General features: G+C 44.4%; 1 protein-coding gene across 1 annotated transcript in view; it reads right to left on the reverse strand.

The window, feature by feature from the left end:
* The window catches only part of PPFIBP1 (PPFIA binding protein 1), a 72,762-nt gene continuing 50,826 nt past the window's right edge, over positions 1-21,936 (reverse strand). Inside the window, exons 11-29 of the mRNA XM_031064249.1 lie at positions 21,816-21,895; positions 20,554-20,708; positions 19,488-19,618; positions 18,140-18,193; positions 17,457-17,517; positions 16,354-16,383; positions 14,424-14,595; positions 12,968-13,000; positions 10,605-10,746; positions 10,196-10,324; positions 9,474-9,624; positions 8,158-8,269; positions 7,927-8,015; positions 6,047-6,169; positions 5,136-5,261; positions 4,150-4,338; positions 3,446-3,625; positions 2,751-2,816; positions 1-2,290 (exon numbers count right to left, since the gene is read on the reverse strand). Coding sequence (XP_030920109.1) covers positions 2,204-2,290; positions 2,751-2,816; positions 3,446-3,625; positions 4,150-4,338; positions 5,136-5,261; positions 6,047-6,169; positions 7,927-8,015; positions 8,158-8,269; positions 9,474-9,624; positions 10,196-10,324; positions 10,605-10,746; positions 12,968-13,000; positions 14,424-14,595; positions 16,354-16,383; positions 17,457-17,517; positions 18,140-18,193; positions 19,488-19,618; positions 20,554-20,708; positions 21,816-21,895 — 2,110 coding nt within the window. The 3' untranslated portion in view covers positions 1-2,203. The remainder of the gene's footprint in view (positions 2,291-2,750; positions 2,817-3,445; positions 3,626-4,149; positions 4,339-5,135; positions 5,262-6,046; positions 6,170-7,926; positions 8,016-8,157; positions 8,270-9,473; positions 9,625-10,195; positions 10,325-10,604; positions 10,747-12,967; positions 13,001-14,423; positions 14,596-16,353; positions 16,384-17,456; positions 17,518-18,139; positions 18,194-19,487; positions 19,619-20,553; positions 20,709-21,815; positions 21,896-21,936) is intronic.

Here is a 21,936-nt window from a genome sequence, read left to right on the forward strand (position 1 = left end):
TTGGCATTTTCCACAGACTTTATTGGATTTCACATGGCAATACACAGCAGTTACGTTGCCCTCTCCAAGAGGCACCAGTTAAACACCCCACAGTATGGACAGTGTGCGCACACACACAGCTAGAACCTCCTGACTCCATCGCCTCTCTCGTGTCACCGCCCTGTAAGAGAAGCAGGGCTCAGATGGCAGCTCAAGGGGATGGCCTGGCTGCCAGGAAAGGGTTGTCTGGAGCAGAATGCTGCTCACTGATAACACTCCAGAGACACTGGAGAGTGTTTGTGGCTATTTCAGCACACAGTATTGTATTACTAGCTCCCTTTCCCCCCTGTGAATACCCAGTCCTGTCCAGTAGCCAGTGACTAGTGAGAGCCATCCAGAGGAACACTTTTGTTTGGAAGCCTGCACCACATTTCCCAATGCTTCCACAGGGTTTTATGTCCAACTTCCATGAAAATAACAACAATATTGCAGAGTATTCACAGAAAGGGAAGCCTGAATCCACATCCCAAGCATCTGCACCCTAAACCTGCCCACGTTAAATTTTGCATCTTGGTATATCTATAATCACCCACACTGCACATCCTTCAAAGGTCCAGGTTATCAGCTCACATCATTCTAATGCTGGAATATGCCTCTGATCTGAGGGGAGCTCCCTGAAAATCCTAGGGAGAAGCCTTCTTCCTTTCCTAGCTTTTTTAACAGAAGCACCCCCAAAGTCAGCACAAACCCCAAATCCCCTGCACAACACCAGGAATGATCTCACTTCCAGCAAGGAGAGTGACAAAATGAGTGACAAACGCTTGGCAAAGCAACACCACCACAAGGAACAATTCCAGCTGGACTTTTGTTTGCCTTTTACAGAGCAAAGCAGCTTCATGCCATTGTGCTAAAATACATGCAACGTTCAACACCATACAAATGACCACTGGAATAAAAAGTTACTTTGTTTGTTTGCTTGCTTTTGGCTAGGACACCTCGCAACACTGGAAGTCTGACACAAGATTCCCACTGGCTAGTTAGGAATTTTAAAACCTGATGATCCTCAAGAGCAGAGGAGCTGTGCTTTAAGAAGGTAAAATGTTGAGCAATACATTTGATATCTGAATTTTAGAGGAAAAGTCCCACCTTAGGCTTAATAATATGAAATAATAGATTTCCTATATATTTCTCTATATAACTTTATTTTTTTGCAACTACACCATCTTCACGTTAGTCACAGCACAGAAATATCCCTTCCATATGCAGGGAGTACTCTCAACTTTAAAGGAATTTTTTCAGTCATGGAAGTGTTAATAACCTTGCTGAATGCACTAACTACTGCTGCTGGGGACAATAAAGAAGACATTTTAAAATGTGCCGTTTCTGGATGAGTCACTGCTAGAAGAAACATGCTTTAGAATAGTTTCATCTCAAATGGAAGATCATTAAACTGTGCACTCAGTAAAAAGCCACAAAAGCAAACAGTTCCAAAGGTCAGCCTGCCTTTCCCAGTAACCAGCTGGTCTGCAAACTGGTATAATTTTTTACAACCTTCTCCCCTTCCCTCACACACCTTCAACTTTCCATCACTCTATCTCACAAAATTTAAATTTTTGCTTTTATATGTACTTCATATACTTATTTTTCTTTTCTTTTCTTTTTTTTTTATAAAACAGTATAAAAATAGGAGCAACAGTCAAGAGCTACTGGGGAGCTTACACAGGGCACGGATGACTAAAATCCTAGATTGGGTAGGGCTGAACTGGTGTTTGTGCCAAAGAAAAGCACTTAGAGAAGAGCAGTAACTTCTATTTTTCAGCTGGGAGCTCAGAGTGAGCTGATGCATGCTACCTACAGACACAACACTTTCACCTAACACCTTCTGTTCTTTTCAAACAGTAGAGAGGATTCTCTGAGGCCAGGAATAAGCAAAAGGAGCACTAGCATACCACGTCAATTTCAACGCAACACTCTGAAACATATCACCAGTTTGTACATTAAATAGAGTTAAAACCATTACCATTCACCAGTGTCTGGGTGGTTTTTATGGCAACTTAAGTAGGCATCTTGTTTTTTCTCCTTTTCTCTTTAAAATTCTCCACCCCTCAGTGTTACTTCTAACAAACAGAAGCAAGAGCAATGTAAAGTACACGATCTGTCACGTGGAACAGGGATGTCCTTGCACGCAGGAGAACGAGCCTTTGTCAGTGCCTGGTGGGGACTGTCACACGTTGGAGTCCTCATCTGTTATACTGGTGCTAGGAGAGCGAGTGGCAAAGTCTTTGAACATTTCATCTTCCTTCAGCATGTGCTGCAAAGGAAAGGAGGGAAGAGTCAAGCTTTCTCACAACTGGAGTCAGTCACCTGTCCTGTGCTGGGGCAGCAAACACTGTCTGCCAGCCACGGCTTTGTTCGGCTGAGGAAGGTTTGCACCCACCCTGCTGCAAAACCAGCTCACTGCTGCCTGCTGGCTCCAGTGGCTCGGGGCTTCCACCCAGAAAATGCAGCCTGACTCCCAGCTGGAAACCCACTGACCATGGGCAATGGGGGCTGTGTTCCCTGCCCTCCCCAGTGTGTGGGGAGCCAGCACAGGCCACCAAAGCTCCCCACCAGGATGGGCAGGTACCTTCCTGAACCACTTGGGTTTTTGTGCCCTCTGCCCCTGCAGGAGACCCAGGGGACCTCACTGACGCATGAGTGACTGCCAAGGGGCTCACACCCATGCCACAGAAACAGAGACCTTACTGTGCAGACCCCATTCACAGACTCACTGTCAGGTTGTTGATGCCTTCAGAAAATGCTCCTATTTGCCTCACCGTCCCTTCTGAATCTTCCATCTATAAAAAGCAGAATGAACAATGAATTAATAACAACTTATTTGTCTCATAGAGTGGAATCACAGAATGCATTGGGTTGGAAGAGACCTTAAAAATCATCTCAGTCCAATCCCCTGCCGTGGAAGGGACAGCTTCCACTATCCCAGGCTGCTCCAAGCTCTGTCCAACTTGGCCTTGGACACTGCCAGGGATGGGGCAGCCACAGCTTCTCTGGGCAACCTGTGCCAGGGCCTCACCACCCTCACAGGGAAGAACATTTTTCTAATATCCTAAACCCTCCTGAGATCTTAACCCACTCTCTGTCAGTGTGAAGCCATTCCCCCTTGTCTTGCTAGGACAGAGTGACATTGAAGTGCAGCACACAATTTACTGATTACACCTGAGATGTTCAGACCAAGGGAGAAGCATGTCCTGCCAGGAGAGGAGAGTTACTCCAGAGCAGACCCTAAAGGTGCTGCATTCACAGCTCGGCCTCCTTGGGAGCAGAGCCTTTTGTCACTAATGCTGTGCGACAGCAAGAAGTCAGGGCCTTCGTGGGCCAAAGCAAAAGCAGGACTTCCCTGGGAAATGGAAGGTTTTCCCATCAAACCTGACAGCTCAAAGACTCAGAATTGTTAGAACTGGCTTACCTGCTCCAGCCTGTCCAAATCATCATCATCATACACTCGCATATCCAGGCCAGGCTTAAAGCCCTTCTTCGATGCGCTCCCAGATGCCCGCCCCAGCTCCATAGGACACACATACTCCTCCACATCATCCTGTTTCTTCTTCCTCAGGTTCCCAAAATTGCTGAAGGTATGTTTCTTTGGCTTAAAAGTGAAGAGAAATTTGCCAAGGAGTTAGAGAATCAGCAAAGAACAGGCCTACTCATGCCTTCTTGTGTTTCCATGACAAAGGGTCAAACTCCCAGCGCTCTCTTGCACAGATCTGCATTTCATGACAGTGGCATCTGAAAGGACAATGGGTCCTCTCATTCTACCACTGTTAAGACACCACCATTTAACAGATCCCAAATGAGGTGAAAATTCCACATCAAACCATGAGTCTGTAAACAGTAAGGGACAGTCTCCCTCCCAAACATCTCCCAGTACAGACAGAAGGACAACACGAGTGCTACCTCTTGTCTCTGCACGTCAGAGAGGCTGAGAAGTGGCCTGTTCATGGCAGACGCAAGTGTCAGCTCCAGATCTGCCAGGTCCTGCTCTCATGCTTCTTTCCTTAGGAACCAACCCCTTTTCTCAGACCTTACTGATGCACCTTTCTAGCATGGATAAAACCAGAGATCCAAATGCTTCCCTGGAACCTCCCACCCCTCCCAGAACAAGAGGCCTACCTTGACTTTGGCAGTTGCTGTCAGGAGGACGTAGTCTGGGGACTCCATGGCCTCACGCTTCTGCTGCTGGGCCTCCTGCCCCACCAGGAGGTTGAAATGAGTGGCCAAGTGGCGCCTCAGCAGCGTCTTGTTGGGGGGGATGTTCAGCAGCTGGGCCATGGTTTCTACATTGAAACGGGGCTCCAAAACCTGGGAATCCAATCACAGAGAACCCAGCTGAAGCCAGTACTGTCTGATGAGATCTCAAGGACATCCAGGCCTATCTTGGTCACTCCCTCAGGCTGCTTTGGGATTTTTGTTTGTATTTTAGAGGAAATATATAACAAAAAAGGAGGGAAGAGAGTTAGCTAATTAAAGGATTCCTAAAATATTACCTCCAGGCTTTCCTTCTGGAGTTATAAATACAAACAAATTGGCAGGTAAGAAGAAATGAACAGATAAATCCACCCTTAACTGAAGTACTGTGTGAAGCTGCCACAAAATGTTTACCCAGTATCATCTTCCAATTCTGGAAAAGGTAGCCAGAGGAATCATGGAAAATAGAACAAAACGTCTGGACCAGGGCTATAACCCCTAATCACCACAACAAACCTCTGCAGATATAAGTCTCTTGTCTGGAGTATGTGATGCTATTAAAAACAATCCTGGTTTGACAGTGTAATCCCAAATTTTGTAAAGATAACAGAAGAAAACCATATTCAGGTTAGGAAGGCAGAAAATGGCTGTTCAAAGTGCATGGCAGCACTGTAGGACAGGAGGTGGAGAATGCCATACCAAAACAGAATTGTGAGGGGAATACAGAGTATTAAACCACACTGCTTCCCCTCAAGACATCCATATCCTTTAAACCATAAGGTAAGAAACTTCTTATTAAGCAGAATAAGCAGAAAAGGTGTGTGCAGCAAAGACAATGTCAGAACATTGACCTAGTGGTTGCCAGACATCTATTTTTTCCTAAAATGGAAGAAGCCACCCCAGAAGCTCACCATCAGCCCCCCGTGCACTCCGCTGCCCCGCAGGTTGGGCGCGTACTCTGCCAGATCCACGGAGCGCAGCCACTCCATCACGCGGTGGTTGGTCCACTGGGTGACCTCAGAAGGTGTCACATTATTCTGCCAACAACAGGAGGGACAGACAGGTCAGGAGACATCCCAAATCAGCTGAATCTCAGCTCCAATCTTTACTGAAACATACTTCTCCTGCCCTTAAGGAATACAATCCTACTTTGCACTTGAGAGAAGAATCTCTTTCTGGGTTGCTACCTTGCAGCAAGAGCAGCGTGGGGATGGGTCTGGGCAGGGCTGTGTCAGGTCATTTGATTATTGCGCTGTGCTCTAGGGTTATTTGCCATTTCTACCAGTAGAGCTAAAAATTCAACTGGTTCCATGAGCTGCTGTGCTGTTGTTCTTGCAGATACACATTGTGGATCTAAATCCAAAGAGTCTGGGTTGTTCTGTCATCCATTGCCCTGTCCAACATTTGCTGTTTCCAAAACACAATGATGGCAGTCTCCTGTGTGGTAATGGGGCCAAGCTCCTTTTACACAGAAAATTTTGACACAGCCATCAGTTTTCCAGACAGTTGCACAAGACTTGTTGCAAGAGTGCACTGAATTCAAGATGATTTGTTTTCCAGACAGCACACGAGAGACTGGGCCAAAACAGCCAGCTGTTAGCTTGGAGGAGAAGTGGGAGACTTGGAAAGGGGGACATGAGTTTGGGGTCATGGCAGGTAGAGGAAACTAAGTGATGTCAGAGCTTGAGAACAACATGAGAAACAGGAAACTAAAAATGAAGCAGAATGAGGTGACAGGAGGAGAGAGCAGAGCAGGAATAATCAAACACCAGGGATAAAGCCCTAGAGGATTCCTCTTCACGGCTTCCTGGTAAAGCAGTACCTCATCAGATGGCCTCCTGCGCAGGCAGTTGGGCTCAAAGTTGTTTATTCTCAAAACTTGAATGGCTCTTTTGATGCTGAGGTGGTGAAGGACACTGATGACCTTCAAGGAGAGCAGATCATCCTGTCAAAGAGTAAGAGGGAGTTAATAAACACAGACATGCTTATTCATGGGAGCAGCATCCTCCTGGAGAGGACTGCTTTAGCCCCTGGCTTAAAATGGCACATCTGACACATCTGGGGGAATATTTTAATATGTCAGACAGGTGGTTCATTACAAACCATTGTCCCAATATAAAAACTTTCTGTGTTGCACTGTACTAGCTCTTGGGGGATGTTTTTCACACAGAGCTTAGTACAGAAACATGGGGTAACAAGGAGGGAAAAAGAGTGAGATGACACATCCTCAGCGACAGGATAAGAGCCAGGACAACACCAACACACTACACTAGACTCACCTGGCATTTAATCCTGCCAGAAGTTACCTCAATTGTCCAGCTAGAAGTTTAACTGAAAAAATAAATTATCCTGAAAATTGGGACATTCTCTATGGTTAGAATAAAAAAGAGGGAAGAAGAAAGTGTCTCAAAGTCCAAGTGCAATTTGGCAGGAAATTTATGCATCCTTGTTCCAGGGTTAGCCTGGCTTAATCTTTCAGTTTTACTTATATGTTATGAGCACTGGAATCTATTTTGTCAGATATTTAAGACAAGATTCTTTGCTTACCCAAACATCCCACTGCATTCAGCTAAGTTTGTGATGAATCTGACAGTAGGTTACTATGTCATGGTTTGCTATTTCATTTATTATAAAATAATAAATGTTTCTTATTATTTATTTTGAGTTGGAGTAACTTCAAAATATCATAACAAGTATTCGTTTAATACTTTGCATATTTTATTGGTTATTTACAGCGAATCTGTTGTCATAATTTGATGGTTAAACTTGCTTTAAAATATCCCCAGTGATCTACAGTTAAAGGGCAGTGAAAATGGTAATAAAGTCTCCCAACACAACATCAAATTTAATGGAGGCTGCTGGCATCACACCTCCCAGGGTTAAGAAGGAGAAGAAATGATCCTATAATAAATAAAATTGCAAACCATGACATAAAACCTATGCAAAACACGTGTCAGTATGGCATGAAAAGGTAACTCATGGTTCATGAGAGAGCAGGGCTGTGATTGATTTCTTCTTTGTTGTGCAGAAAGAATTAATTTTAGGGATGTTCAATTTGCATTTGTGTCCCCAGAGAAGGAAAGTCTTATCTCATCTTACCTGAGCCCTTACACAAAGGAAACCTGACTGGCAGTGAAGTGGGGAGGTGATGCCTGTGCTAAGCACTTTGAAATGCAAAAGCTGTTAAGTGTAGCCTGCTTTCAAACAAGCTGGCTCTCAGAACTGCAATTTTCTTCAAAGGAAATTGCTTGGGTTTTCTTCACCTAAGCATCCACATAAGTAAGCAAGCTGATAGAATGCTTGCTCACTGAAGAAAAGGATTCCACCTGCTTCTATTAATTAAAAACAATATGAACAGCAAAAGCATGAATGGCAAGCACAGCACTTGCACACCTTTGTGTACAAAAGCCCTGCCTCAGCACACTGGTGTCACACACAGCTGTTAAGCTCAGTATTGCCCATTTCTCACGCATGAGCCCAAATTCTTGCTTACTGTGTTTGCTCTTCTACCTGAATCTAGTAGCTCTAGAGATGGAAAGAACTTGGGAAATGCTTGCAGGTGAGCAGTAGTATCTGATTTCTGTAGGTTACAGCTATTGGCATGAACAAAGGACACTCACTAGAGTTTAAAGGGGTCCTTTGAACACTGAGAAGCCAAGAACATGGAAAGGATGTCAGGAAAGGCAGAAACCATTTACTCACCACAGTCATGTAATGGAGCATGCGGCCATCCACCTTCCCCTCATCAAACTGGGTCTTATACTGGGGCAGGCCAATGTCATCCAGCCACCCTAGGGCAGGACAGACACTCCTGTCAGAGTGGCAGCCATGTTACCCAGCAGCACTCACTGCTCCCATCCTCAGCACCCCAAATCAGCCACGGTTAAGGAGCCCCATCCAAAGCCACTGCTTCAGCATGCAGTAGAATCTTACTGGTAACCCAGTGGTAATCCAGTTTTCCATGGTTGTTCTCCTCTTCAGACCCCAGTGCCTGCAGAGCAAGCTGGAGCTTCTTACGATGCAAAGGGTGCTTTATCCCAAGCTCCTGTGAAAGGAAGCAAAGCAGTAAATCTAGAGACAATATTGTTTTATTCCTCCCTCTGCTGAGTGACACATTTTCACAGCATTGCTGGTCACCTGGCAGGTGCATTTTCCTTTTGCTGAATTTCAGTGGTTTTAGCAGACATTCAGCACTAGGGAAAGGCCCACTTACAGTGTAGCAGATTAATTTCAAGGAGTGGTGGATTCTAAACTGCATTAAAATGTTGGCCACAATACTCTCATACCAGGTTAAAAAAATCCCACAATATAATAAAAATGTCAGCTTTCAAAAAATACTTGCTGGGATTAATTCATCCTCTCCCACTTAGGCAGGTAAAGTTAAAATAATTATTTAGTTAAGAGCATAGGAATGTTCCAGGAATTACTGAAATTCATTAATGCTTTCAAATGTGTAACATTATTCCCCAGTTTAGTTGCAAGTGCAGCCATTCCAGGATCTCTTTAATCTAATTTAACTTTCAGGAGTGCCTGCTGGTTAATGCTACCTCTGACAACACTATTACAAGCCATTATGTTCATAATACACTTCTCTTATTCCAGTTCTAGTGTAACTACCCAATTGAGAAAACAGGCTTACTATTTGGTGAAGAGAGTGATTTTTTAAAAGCTGAAAATTCAAATTGTATCAAATACTATGGATTAAAAATGTAAATTGAATCAATTTCTCCTGTGCTTCTCATTTTTAAAAATAGACAAGCAATTCTGCAACAACTAAAGACAGAGACTGAACAACCTGTGTGTAACAAATCTTCATTCCTCTTTGTATAAAATGGACAGAAAACACAATCAGAACAAAACACCTTTTAACACCCTTCTCACATAGGCATAAAATAACTGTAGCACATATGGGTGTTAATGAAGCAAGGCTACAAACCCATATGATAATAAGGCAGTCTCACAGGCATATTTTTAGAGGGTGCTACAGTCAATTGATGTGTCCCTGCTTAATGAAGTTAAATCACGTATGTGTAATTATTAGGTTCATTACAGAGCATTAAATTTCTACAGAACTTCAGCTAAAAAAGAAATGGATTTGGCATCACTGCAGGTGACAGTATTTTGAAAACTCATCTAGTTTACATTTTTTTACCAGGTACACTTTACAGACCTGATTTACATGCACAGAAATGGTTTTTTTTTTTTTTTTGGTACCTTTATTTGAAAGGAGTGTTTCTGGTATTCCTCACCTTTTCCAGATCCTGCTGAGAAGCCTGCAGAAGTGTTTGCCCAGACAATATCCAGTGCCTGCCATTACTGATGTAGGAGCCAAGCCCTTGGTCTTGGAGCCAGTTGCAAACCTGCTCCTTGGTCCACTTCGCGAACGGCATGTCCAGCTCACTGTGGAAAAGTTACCCAAAAACACTGATAAATCCTGTGCTTCCAATCTCCCATTCTCATAAATAATGAGAAAGCCAAAAGCTATGCCTAATTGACATTTTGTGGGAGCTGGAACAAGCTCTGAGGGGGAACTATCAGCATGATGAAGTGCTGGGTGCTGCTGATCTGTTGCCACTGCCACAATAAACACAGCCTCCTATAATGCTACTGAAAAGAGCCACCTCTGCTGCCTAGCATGGCTATAGCTCTGGAGTGAGACTGGGATGTTTCACTTTCTCCTTTCATCCCTGGAAGTGCAGCAGGAAAGGCACAGAAGGAGTATCTGTCACTGTTCATGAGGGCTGATGCGCTGCCTCACGGCCCCATCCTGCGAAGGGAGAGCTCAGCAGCGGGACCCCAGCACCCAGCCCACCTCAGCCCTGCAGGGACCCTCTCTCAGAGGAGGAGGCAGCCTGGATCTGCCTGGTTTTGGCCAGTCAGGAGAGGGGATGTTTCATTTTGGCACTGGCCCCCTGCTCTGGCCCCGTGCTCGCCAGGATCCAGGCACCGATGTTGGCTGCACTGGTGTCACCTGTGGGACTGGCCCAGGTCCCGAGACCAGCCCAGCCGGGGCCCCGCGGTTGCTCTCGTCCCTCCTCTCTTGAACTCTGTCTCGGACATGTCATCTGGGTTGAAGGTGGTGGACTGACTCCTTTTAAGCCTAAAGAAAGAAAGCAAGCACATTCACATCTGGCTAGGGAAAAGGCATGTCAGTGCTGCCACTGCAACCAACACAGGCAAGATCTCCCCAGAGCTGGCAGCCCCTCTTCTACCTGCCCCCAGGCCACTGTTATCCCTCCCAAACACCACACGGGCTCCTGCTCTTGGGCTATTAAACCATGGAGCCATGTGCTGGCAGGGGAGAAAGGAAGGTGTGTTCCCAGCAAGCCCCTGCCCAACCCCCAGCTCTGGAGAATGGTTATCTCTCATCTTTTACTTACCTTCCAAATAACTTCTTGATTCCCCTGGCCTTTTTCCTGGAATCTGGAGAAGGTGGTGTCATCTGCAAACTATCTGCTTCTTTTGGGCGAGGGGGCAAGCCAGCCAGATCCAAGTGGTCTGCAGATCCCTTCTCTGTTTCAGCTGTTAGAAAACAGAAGTTTTGTCAAGACCCTCTTGTGCAGGACTGTACAGACATGCTCATGACCTTGGGAATGACTCCTGCTAAATTAGTGACAGCCACCATGTCAAGAAAATGGGGCAAAGAGGGATGGGAAGATCCATGAGAAACATCACATGTTCCTCCCTCATGGGCCTGGCTGGGAATCCTCCAAGGCAAAGTTCTGCTTCAGTTAAGTGCCTTTTGCACCCAAGGTGGGAAAATCCGCCTCGTGAATCAAACAGGGAATTAAATCCCAAATTTATTCTTCCTCAGGGAGTGCTCTTACAGTGCTTTCAGAGACAGAGCCAAGGCACGTGGGTGCCCAGGAACAATTCAGTGCAGTGGCAGGGAACTAAACCAGGAGTCCCTAAAGCACAGAAAGCCAAGTAATTTCCCTGCAGATATCCTTCCCAATAACCTGTAGTATTTCATTCCCTGGCCAAGAAATTCCAGCAACAAAACTCCTGCCCCAGAAGGAGGGCCCTCTCCCCCTCACTTCTTCAAACTGTGGAATATTTTGTTCCTCCTCAGGGAAAACCATGGAGTTTAGGCTCTGTCTGAACCGTATCTTCTGGGTGAACAAAACAACTCTGATCAGAGACCCTCAACATTACCACCCACTCTAAAAGCATTAAATCCTTTATCTGTAGCTGTTTTCCATGACAACAAACCTGAGGGCGCTTGTTCCCAAAGGGGAAGTTGCCACAAAAGCTAAACTATTAAAGGAAAAGACAATTTAAACACCATTTAAAAAGAAAAATAAGAATTGCAGTATCTGCTAGACTACATAAGCAGAGATGTGCTAGCAAGTGCCAGATAGCTGAATAAAACTACCATGTGGAGTTGATGCCAGTTGCTTGCTGGGGTAGAGTGAGAGCACGAGTTTGTTCAGCTGAAGCAGCCGTGGCAAGGCAGTCAGGCCTGGAATGACTTGCAGCATATTTTAATATAGCTCTGTAATTAAATTCCCATCACTTGTGTTGAAATGGACTTTCAAACTTCCAGGAGAAAAGTAAACAATGCATCAAGGCAGAGCATATATTGCTGGGACATGTGGTCTCAAGCCATAGATTTAATGCTGAGATGACCACAAAAGGGCCATGACCAGTAACAAACTGTAGGCTTTGCCAGTGTATCCTTCTGCTGGCCAAACTTAAGATGGTTCAGCCAGAACACCTATGACCATGTCCCATTTTCCACTTTGTCAAACATTGTTGTGTGACAAGGTCACACAAAAGATCATTTCCACCAGGCACTTTGGTTTGGCCACTATCCCACACAGGGATCCTGCCACTGACAGAGACAGCACTAACATCCAACCAGGCTGTGGCATTCCCGGGTTTTGCTTTACTTGTAGAAGGTAAAGTGAAAAAATCCAAACCCATGGAAATGGCATTCTAGAGAAAGAACACCAGGACAAGGTTGGGTGCATTAGTAGCAGAGATTTGCGGGAATTGCGCTGTTTGCTCCTCATACCTGGCTCCTTTTCATGCACTGACACAACCCTGTAGAACAGGTAATGTTTAGGGGGCCATGTGAGAAAAAGAGAGGGTCCAGAGCACTTGGTCTCATGGCCACTCCATGTGGCTGTACCACCACCCCACTGACACAGCTCTCCTTCCTAAGGAAGGTCTCACCTGCCCTTGCCAGAACCACACAGGGATTGCTCACATCACAAGACTGGTTCCTATTTACTGTGTGAACGGCTCCTTCCCCATCTAACCCAAATATTTCTCATTTGTTTTACGGTACCATAAACACAACTACATCTAGAAGATGAATTACACATGCTTTCCCTCAGGAATGAATGCCTTAAATGAATGCCTGGGAAATACAGCTCATTCCATACTTCACCAGCCTTTAAACTCTTCCAGTGGATCCAGGACAGGTGGCAGCACAAAGGTAACTACTAAGCATCACCAGTTCTCACCTGGTACCTTGGTCTGTGGTAACTTTGTGCTCAAAGTTACAGCAAAAGTCTCTGCAAATTGACCCGCAATCTCTCATTAGTAGCAGCTACTGAGGAACAGCACAGCTGACTTTTAGCAGAGGGCACATGTTACGTGAAAACTCCTTTTAGCGATGGGCAGAAGCTCCGACGCAGAGCTCTGGTGCCTGGTTTGGGAAGTGTGTGGCCACAGGCAGCTGTTAGCAGCAGTCAGGGCACAGGGCTGGCATGGCAGACATGCAGGATTACTGTACCTAAGGTAGGTGCACTGGCACTTCGACTGCGATCTTCAGATTTCCACACAAGGCACAAACCCACACGCAGCACAACGGGAGAGAACACGCAGAGGCACAAGGTCAAACACAATTCAAAACTCACGGTGACACAGTAGGGACAAAAGGAGGGAGGGACGGGAGACATAAGCGCCACACAAATGCTGAATTCACATGGGATTAGGAGCACCAAGTCACTCGGGAACTCCTTTTCACAACAAAGGAGTGGAGTAGAGCTCTGTGGTGGGGACGGAAAAACGGCACCACAGTCACTTCGGTGCAAGGAGGTCATCTGCTTCAGGATCCACTACTCCTGTGAAGTAGCAAATTCGTGGACAGCAGCTTTACAGATGGGGGCACTGAAATCTGGATAACATAAATAACTTACTCAAAGTCACAGCACCCTCATTTACATGGCCCATCTTCCACTCCTCTATGACAGCCACAAGTACTGCGCTTTGTTAGACAAATCAATTTCAGGACAACACAGGGGATTACACAAAAGCAAAGATGAAATAAACCAAAGCAAAGAGTCTGACTCTCCAAATAGACTGTATATCTATTCCAAGTAAGCTAGCAACTTCCCAGGCTGTACGTCACAGGCAAATATGGGCAGCACATCATCAGTGTATAGGTATGTTACTTGTTTTGAACAAAAACCTAAACTTCTCTTGGAGTAAGTAACAAAGCAGAAGCTATCCCCCTCCAGGCTTCTGAAATAGAGAGCTAAATTCCTGAATCTCGTGCAAGAGAAAAACAAAAACCTCAGATGTCTGGCAGTGGATCTGATGCAGGGATTCACTGGATGCTTGAACTGGATCACTGGAAAGACTGCTAGAGGAGAGCAGTAAATGTAAGTAGATTTCCAACTACTGGCAACAGTGACTTCTGCATTAAGCAGAACATTTTGTTTATTTCTTCATCATATGCAAATGTCACTAAATGACAATACCAAAATAACCCCCACCAACACTACAGCGAAAAAATCAACGTGAGCTTGAATTACTTGCCAATCCTGTTCCTGTTGTCACCACCTCTTTTGCAAGGCTGCTTAAGTACAAAAAAACAAAGACTGAGTGCTGCTGTACTATTTCTGTATCTCTGAAAATCTTGTGAAAGATAAACTAAGGATGGACCCAGGGAAAAAAAGCCCACAAATCCCATGTGTGAACTACTGCCAGACAGCATTTCATACAGCAGCAAGCTCCTACAAGGTCCCAGGGGAGACACCACAGCAGAGTCTGAACCACATCAAATACTTCTTGACATCAGTGATTTTCTTTTCTTGCTGTTTGATATTTTCAAACATTCTATTATCACAAGTGCCACCAAGTCACAGTGAGACTAAAGCTGGCTTTCCTGCTTCTTAAGGCAGTTACAGCTGTTGTTAAGATGCTTCAAAATGCAGAGAATCGGAATGCAGAGGCAGGGTACCTACCCAGATTGGGAGCACTTGCAGTCCTCTTGTTATTTTTTATCTTGAAGAAGCCCCGGCCAAAGGAAGATCTGGCTTTGCGAGTGCCAAAACTGTCCTCGTCACCTGTGCCACCATGAGGAGGAGACTTGGGAGGGAGGGTTGCAAAATTACTGCCTTCCACAGGAGGTTTAACCTGCTTGAATTAGGGAAATAAAGAGTCAATATAAGGGAATTGCAGAAGGCCTTTTGAGAGCCTGCAAAGTGACTGCTGGCAGGTAATCTGGGAAGTCCTTCTCATCTGCCACTATGAGAATACAGAATGTACAAACCATAATGAAAAACATAAACAAGATCTTCTTTTGAATATGTTGTCCTGGTTTGGGCTGGGATGGAGTTAACTTTTTCTTAGTTCAATGCTGTGTACGGGTTCAGTGCTGTGTTTTGGATTTAGTAGGGAATAATGTGATTAACAGTGGGGTGTTTGGGTTGTTGCTGAGCCCTGAGTCACGCACTTTCCATTTTCCCATGCTCTCTCAGAAAGGAAGTGCACAAGAAGCTTGGATGCAGCATGTCCAGGATAGCTGACCTGAACTACCAAAGGAATATTCCACACCACAGAATTCCATGTCCAGTATATAAACTGGGGGGGTTACTGGGAAGGGGAACCAATCAGATTTTGGAGATGGGCTGGATATTGGCCAGTGGGGGATGAACAACAGTATTGTGGTGCATCACTTGTCTTCTTTGGATTTTCTCTCTCTCTTCCTGTCCCTTTTATTAATAGTTTTATTATTATTATTATTATACGATTATGATGATTTTACCTTGTTTCAATTATTAAATTGTTTGTATCTCAACCCCTAAGTTCTATCTTTTTTTGTTGATTCTTCTCCCCATCCCTCTGGGGCAGGGAGGGGGACCAGCTGTGCGGTCCTTTGCTGTCAGCTGGGATTAAACCCTGACATATGTTCAGGATCCAGGATTACTATCACTACCTGCTAAGAGTAAATTGTGCTCTTTAAGATGTTCCTCAATTTCTGTACGGCTGACTTAAAAGTGTGGAAAATGTAAAAATAGAGTCCTGCAAGGCTTTGAACTTCTCCAGCTTTCCAGGGTCTCTGTCTCCCCCACTGGCAGCTGTAGGGGCAGTAAGTGGGAAGCAGAGAGACAGCAGCCTGCAGTACTTTGGTTCTCTGCCAAGTGTCAGAGAGCTCTTTCTGTCTGCCCCTGCTCTGCAATTTCTTAATTAATGGATTAATTGACCGTGTCCACTGCCAAAGCAAAGAGGAAATTTCAGATCAAGCAAGGAGTATAAAAGCCAAGAGAGATATCAGACACTCCAGTTAGTCAATTTAAACCAGTATTTTAACCTTGCCAGCTGTTTCATTGTCTCTTTGAAAGAAGGAAGCAAAATCATCCACAGCCCAGATACAACCCTTAGGCTTTTGCTGAATCAATACAGCATTCATCCTATGAGTGGTGTCTGAAGTCTGTCACCTCTGCTCAGGTGTTCCTAGAGGTAAGAACTGCAAGATGTGGCCTTAAGGTACCACAGGGTGACTGTTCTGCAATGACAGGCTTTTCAGAAACACACACTACTCACAGAAAACAACTGAGAAACCCAAAGGTTTTTAAAGAGACACTAATCAAAGGTAATTACAGAGTCAGTAAAATGCTTAATGGTTAGCTTTGCTAATTATCTAGTGGGGGAAAAACATTAGCTTAGCTGGTAACCTTATGCTCAATCAGACTGGAAGACAATCCATGTGTGAGGAGGCAAGGAGGTGCTGAGCACTGAGCAGTGCCACGGATGGTGACAGCCACCAGAGACCCCTCCCTGTCCTGTCTGCAGGACTTCCATTCCCCCTTTGGAACTGTGTGTGGCAATTCCACACCTCCCAGCCTGCCAGCACCTCCTCCAAGGACACACATCAGCACACACACACATTACCTCTGCTGGCTTCTGTGCACAGTCTCTGTCCTGTTTGGGAAAGATTAAGGCATTTAAAAAGTCATGGTTTATAGCCAGTAGTCAATTAATTATGATTACCCCCAGTTAAGTTCTGACAGAAATACCCTTCCCTGCCTGTTCCTTTTCCCCAAAATAAATCACTTCAGAGCTGTATTTCACACAGATTAAGCCTTGCTTGCTATGAGGTCAGTGAGCTGACATGGAAATAGAGTTGCTTTGGTTCACTTTGTGAAGGATTAGTTGTGCACATGATTAGTGACACACAGAATATTAAGGCACTCACGGGCAGAGCTGCCTGAGGGGACCCAGAGCAGGAACAAGACAGGGCAGAAGCCAAGTAGATAAAACATCCACAGCCTCTACTCCTGTCTGTCCAAATAGACAAAAAACCAAAGAGCCCCAACCCATGAACTCCAGCTCTTATCAGTTCTGGTGACATTTTCAGTCCTGTCAGCCTCCCCCCTACACTGCAAGGCACAGGAGGTATCAGGGAATTCAGGAGCTTCCTGGAGTTCAGGCTGTCACAAAAGAGTACCTGAATTGCACTGATTTGATGGCATTGCTAGAGATTAGCTGCTTTTGGTCACTTCCACAGAAACCTAAAATGAAGCTATCCCCAGACATTCAACAGCTCAGTATTTTGTTTCTGCATACCTAAAACATACAGTCCTAAAACCCAGACTGTATTTTACAGTGCATTAATTACATGGCCCCCCAGAATTATTCACCTTAAACACAGATAGAAGTGGTGGTGGGAGTTATTTTTTTCTTGTCTTAAATCAGACAGGCATAACCAGTAAAAAAATCCCACCTCATTCTCTGGCAAAAACACAGCAGGAGAGTCTCAGGTAAAAGCCTCATACAAAGAGGGGGAAAAAAGCACCTGTGTTTTCAAGGACAGCTTTTCGTCTTTAATAGAATGTGGAAGATGACACATGTGTGTGACCACTGCCAACACATGCCACAAGGAGCCCTGCTCTGACTCAAAATTTCTCAGAAGGCAACACAACACCCACAGGGTCACAACAGAGATGTCACACCTATGTGCAAGGAGATGAGAGGAAGTAAGAGACCAAACCTACCACATCAGATGCCTCTTTCCTCAAACTGCTCAGACTGCTGGACTTCTGCAGTGTGGAAATTCTGAGACAATAACATAAAAATCAAGCTCAGTTATTAGAATTAAACTTGCTAAGATAAAGACACTCAAAGGAATCAGCTTTAAAGACAGCATTATAATACATGATGAGATATACTAAACCAAATGGTATTTTGAATTAGGATGCAGTAATCAGTGCAGTAAATTCAGTAATCAGAGCCCATGCAATTTAATGAGATACTGTAAGAACTTCCACACTGGAATAACTGCTGCTTTAGGGAATATGGATATGTGGCAGAAACAAAAATTATTTTCTCACTGTAGTCAGCTGATCACCTTCTCCCCACTACCAAAAGAAAAAAGCAAATCATGTGTGCATGCACTGTGGAAAACTATAAATTTCAAAGTATATTGACAGCCTGCCACCAAATTAGAGATGCTTCACAGTATAACAGAAGTACCATGTGCCCAGATAAAGCATTGGAAATAATGATCATGAAAGCATGGGACATAAGCAGAAATCTACCACCACCAAATATCATCTTGGATAAAATTAACTGACCTATTTACATATGTATGTAAAATAAGGAGGGGGTGCTTTGTGGGGTTCAAATTGACCATCACATTTAAATATGTCCCCTGAACAGATCTGATTATGGCACTTACACTGGACTATCACACAGATGAGTTTCAGGGGAGGAACCTGTTGATCTTCCTTCACTGTAAAGCAAAAAAGATATGAAAAAAGGCTGAGACAGAAATCCTATGATCTCAGCCTGCTCTGTTTTCACTTCAGTTCTCAAGGTACTAACACACGGCAAATTTTCCCCACTATGGTCACAGGTCTTGTAAAAGATAAAGGACAAAGGTGACCTCAAGAGCCTCAGGAAAGACAACTCTCACTGCAAGATGATGACAATACTGAGCTATTCAGCTTCAATAAATGCAGAGGTTCCAGCAGGGTCTGCAGCAGCACAAGGAGTGGAGGTCACCATCTCCTGCTCACCACCCACAGCAGGGGGCACTTTGCTGCAGTTTAGTGCTTGCTTTGGATTTTGCCAAGAGGAGAGAGACACAGGTGAAATCCCTGCTAGTGATGGCTCAAGCTGCATGAGGAACATGCACAGCACAAACTGAGCAAAGCTGGGCTTCTGGATAGGATCCTTTCCTCAACTGGGACTGGAAAAATCACACATCAAATGGAACTTGCACTGATGCTTCACACTGAGACTGATGATTGTTTCAAGTCAACAACATCTCCTTGCCTCTGCATTCTTAGTGTTTGATACTTCTTAAGATAAAGCCAGGGATTTGGACCCAGAAGAAAAAGCCCCAAGCACAGTCCTTGTTGGGTTGTGAGTGCTTTTCTGTACCCCCTGCAGTGCCAGTGCAGCTCTGCAGGGACTGGGTTTCCTCCCAGGACAAGGAGGGTGCCAGGTTAGAAACGCTGATGAAAGGTGTCAGCCACCCCTCACCCAGCAGCTGCCACTGGTTCCAAGCACGGGGACCCCTGGGTTCCACAGCTCAGCCACACCCCAAGGCTGCAGCCACACATCCCTTGGGCTTCCTCCCCTCCTCAGGTTAGAGCTGGAAGCCCTTTTGCTCTGGCAGTGCCTTACAACATCTTTAGCAGTTGTAGAAAATATCTGAGCACAAATCACCAGGGTTGGCAGAGCCAGCCAGACTCCCATGATGCAAACATAGACAAAAATAATGATTCTGTGGCCTTCATACATTAGATCAGCTTCCCTCTCCTTCTGTTCATTCCTTGTGAAGCAGCTGGTATAGACCATGAGTGCTGCTACAACAGCAACCAAACCGGCCCTTCCTTACTCAGGATTTAATCAATGCACTTCAGGAACATTAGCTTGGTTTGCTGCAGCTAGCCAAGGGACTCCTAGCCTTGTTTACCTGGCTAATGACTTGATAGTTCAGTGACTGACAGATTATTGCTCTCCTTAAATGTCACAGAATATTGGATTTACAATTGAAAAATACATGGAACCCATAATACCTCATTTCACTTGCAGGATCTGGTCTAGGGTGTATTTTCAGTCTCTCTGCAACAGTTTCTGAGCTCTTGGATGCTGATGAAAAGGAAGGGATTGAAATCTGTAAAATGCTGGTGTGGATCTGTAAGGAATTCTGAAAATCAGGAAGAATATGTGTTACAATCTTCTGAGCTGAAATTAAGCAATCATAAATGAAAAAAAGAGTAACAGATAAATCATGAAGAAAAGGATCTGAAATAAGGTTTCAAAAGTGATTTTTTCCCCCCTTATTCTAATAAAATGATTTACTCCTTGAAAGATGGCACTGCAGATAAAACATGAATCATTGCACAGCTAAGCTACAGCATAAACAAAAATCTCACAAGTCTCCCAAGGCTGCCTGCTAAATCTGTCTCTACCACAGACACCATGAAGGGTAGTCCACTTTTCAGATTTAATCCTGTCCTCAGACACTCAGAGAATACAAAAAAGCTGCTAAAGATTTAATTTAATTTCATTTTCTTCATAGTGTGTTCTTGCTGCTTAAGTAAGTCAAGACCCTGCTCTGACTCAGAGTTTAGAGAAGAGAGCTATAGTTTTTGTACTGGAAAATCTGATTGTAAAAATCAGAGATTGAACCACAACCTACATATAATTTAACTGAATGGATGCAATTATGATTGCATCCTCTTAAATATGACAGGATATATTTAGTTAAGTCCCAACATATTTACTTCAGGTTTGTGCCAAAGTATATGTAGCTCCTAAAAGAGCTATGTTTGATAAGAAAAATAGTTTCTATGACTAATAGAAAAAGTCATTTAGATCTGTTCTCATGATAAATACAGCTATTTCTGTCTTCTGATCCCATTTGAGGATTAAGAAAAATAAGTTTAATTGAAATTTCTCAGCAGCTTTCACAAGAAAACTACTTTGCCCAAAAGGATATGAGACATTACAAAAAACTGTGAAACCCAGAAAAAAATCTTTTCAGAAATTTGAGTTTTGTCATCTGCAATATGAATCCAGCACAAGCAGTGTTCTCAAGGAATTATGGCATTAAAGCAAAAAACACCAAAACCAACCTACCTCTTCATGAATGTTCACACTGAACTCATCATGGATTGGAGATGCTGTTACTGGGGTTGGGGATGGGCTTTTCTCTGGGTCAGTCAGACTTGGTGTGTCCAATAAACCCACGGATACAGACCCTGAATTCAAGTCTTCACTTTCAGTTTCCTTGCCTGAAGAGAGAGAACATGGAAACTTGTTGATTTTACCACCCTTGCTCCCACAGAAGCTGCAGCCAGCATGCTCAGTTATGGGCCAAAACTGGAAAGGTTTCATTGCTGGCGTTTTTTAGGTTTTTGAAAGGGAGCCACAGCCAAGTGTCACTTCCCAATTCAACCATCACAACACAGCAGGGTTGGAACAGAGGGAGGTCAAAAAGCCCAGCAAACACCCTCAGGGCATTTAGTGGCATCAGATTCAACAAGCTGAATAAACTGGAGTACTTCATTCCTGACTGTTCTGGAATTTTGTTCCAAATACTTTGTTTCCCTTATTTACTAAGGAAAAGTAAGAAGGTCCAGTCTCCCTGAAACTTAAGATGTCTCTCTGGTACCTTCAAGATACCCTGAGCAAAAATGCAGCCACTGCTCAGAGTCTATCACCAGCCTGGAAGTGACCACATCAGGTCAGCAGCCTGCCACAAACTGAGTATGTCTCATTTAGGCAGTGCTGAAGCCCACACTAGTGTTGGCATCCTCTGGTCCTTCCACCCTGGATGCTCCTGAACTGCCTCAGTGCTACCAAAAGGCTTGGACTGGTTGTGAAAGCCAACCAATACTTTCTAAAAGATGAGCAGAAATCCAGTGTTTGTTGCCAAAGACAAGCACAACCAAAGTCTGTTCACAGCAAAAACCTCTGTTGCCCATTTGCCACTGCCTGAAATCTCTGTCCATGCTCCATGAAGTGACCATGGAGCAGAGTTCCCAGAGAATCAAGGTCTGTTCTAACACCCTCCTGTGCCTGAAGGCACAGCACTGCAAGAAAGGGCAATACTTATTTAAAAATTGCTCTCCCTCCAACACTCAGCATGGTGTGAACCCAACACAACAAAAACACATATTTTGCTTCCTCACCCTTGTTGGGCTGTTGACAATTTTCACCCTCTGAAGGGGTCTGGAAACCCCCACCAGTCTTAGAATATATGGAACAGGCCATTACAGTTGTGATACAGATATAGCTTCTGCTTCAGCCACACAGTTAAGCTCACCACCTCAACACACCTGGAGCTTAAATGACAGCGGAGTTGCAATTTTTTTTGTTGTTTTCTGGTTGTACAATACCTTTTTTACCTTGAGCCAGTATCACCATGTCTTGGACTTTCTTGTACCTATTCAGAGATTGCCGAAGCGAATTACAAATACTAGATCCTTTAGTTTAACTGACTGTGAGACTAAAAGAAAT

Source organism: Geospiza fortis, unplaced genomic scaffold, assembly GCF_000277835.1.
Source record: "Geospiza fortis unplaced genomic scaffold, GeoFor_1.0 scaffold242, whole genome shotgun sequence".
Lineage (NCBI taxonomy): Eukaryota > Metazoa > Chordata > Aves > Passeriformes > Thraupidae > Geospiza > Geospiza fortis.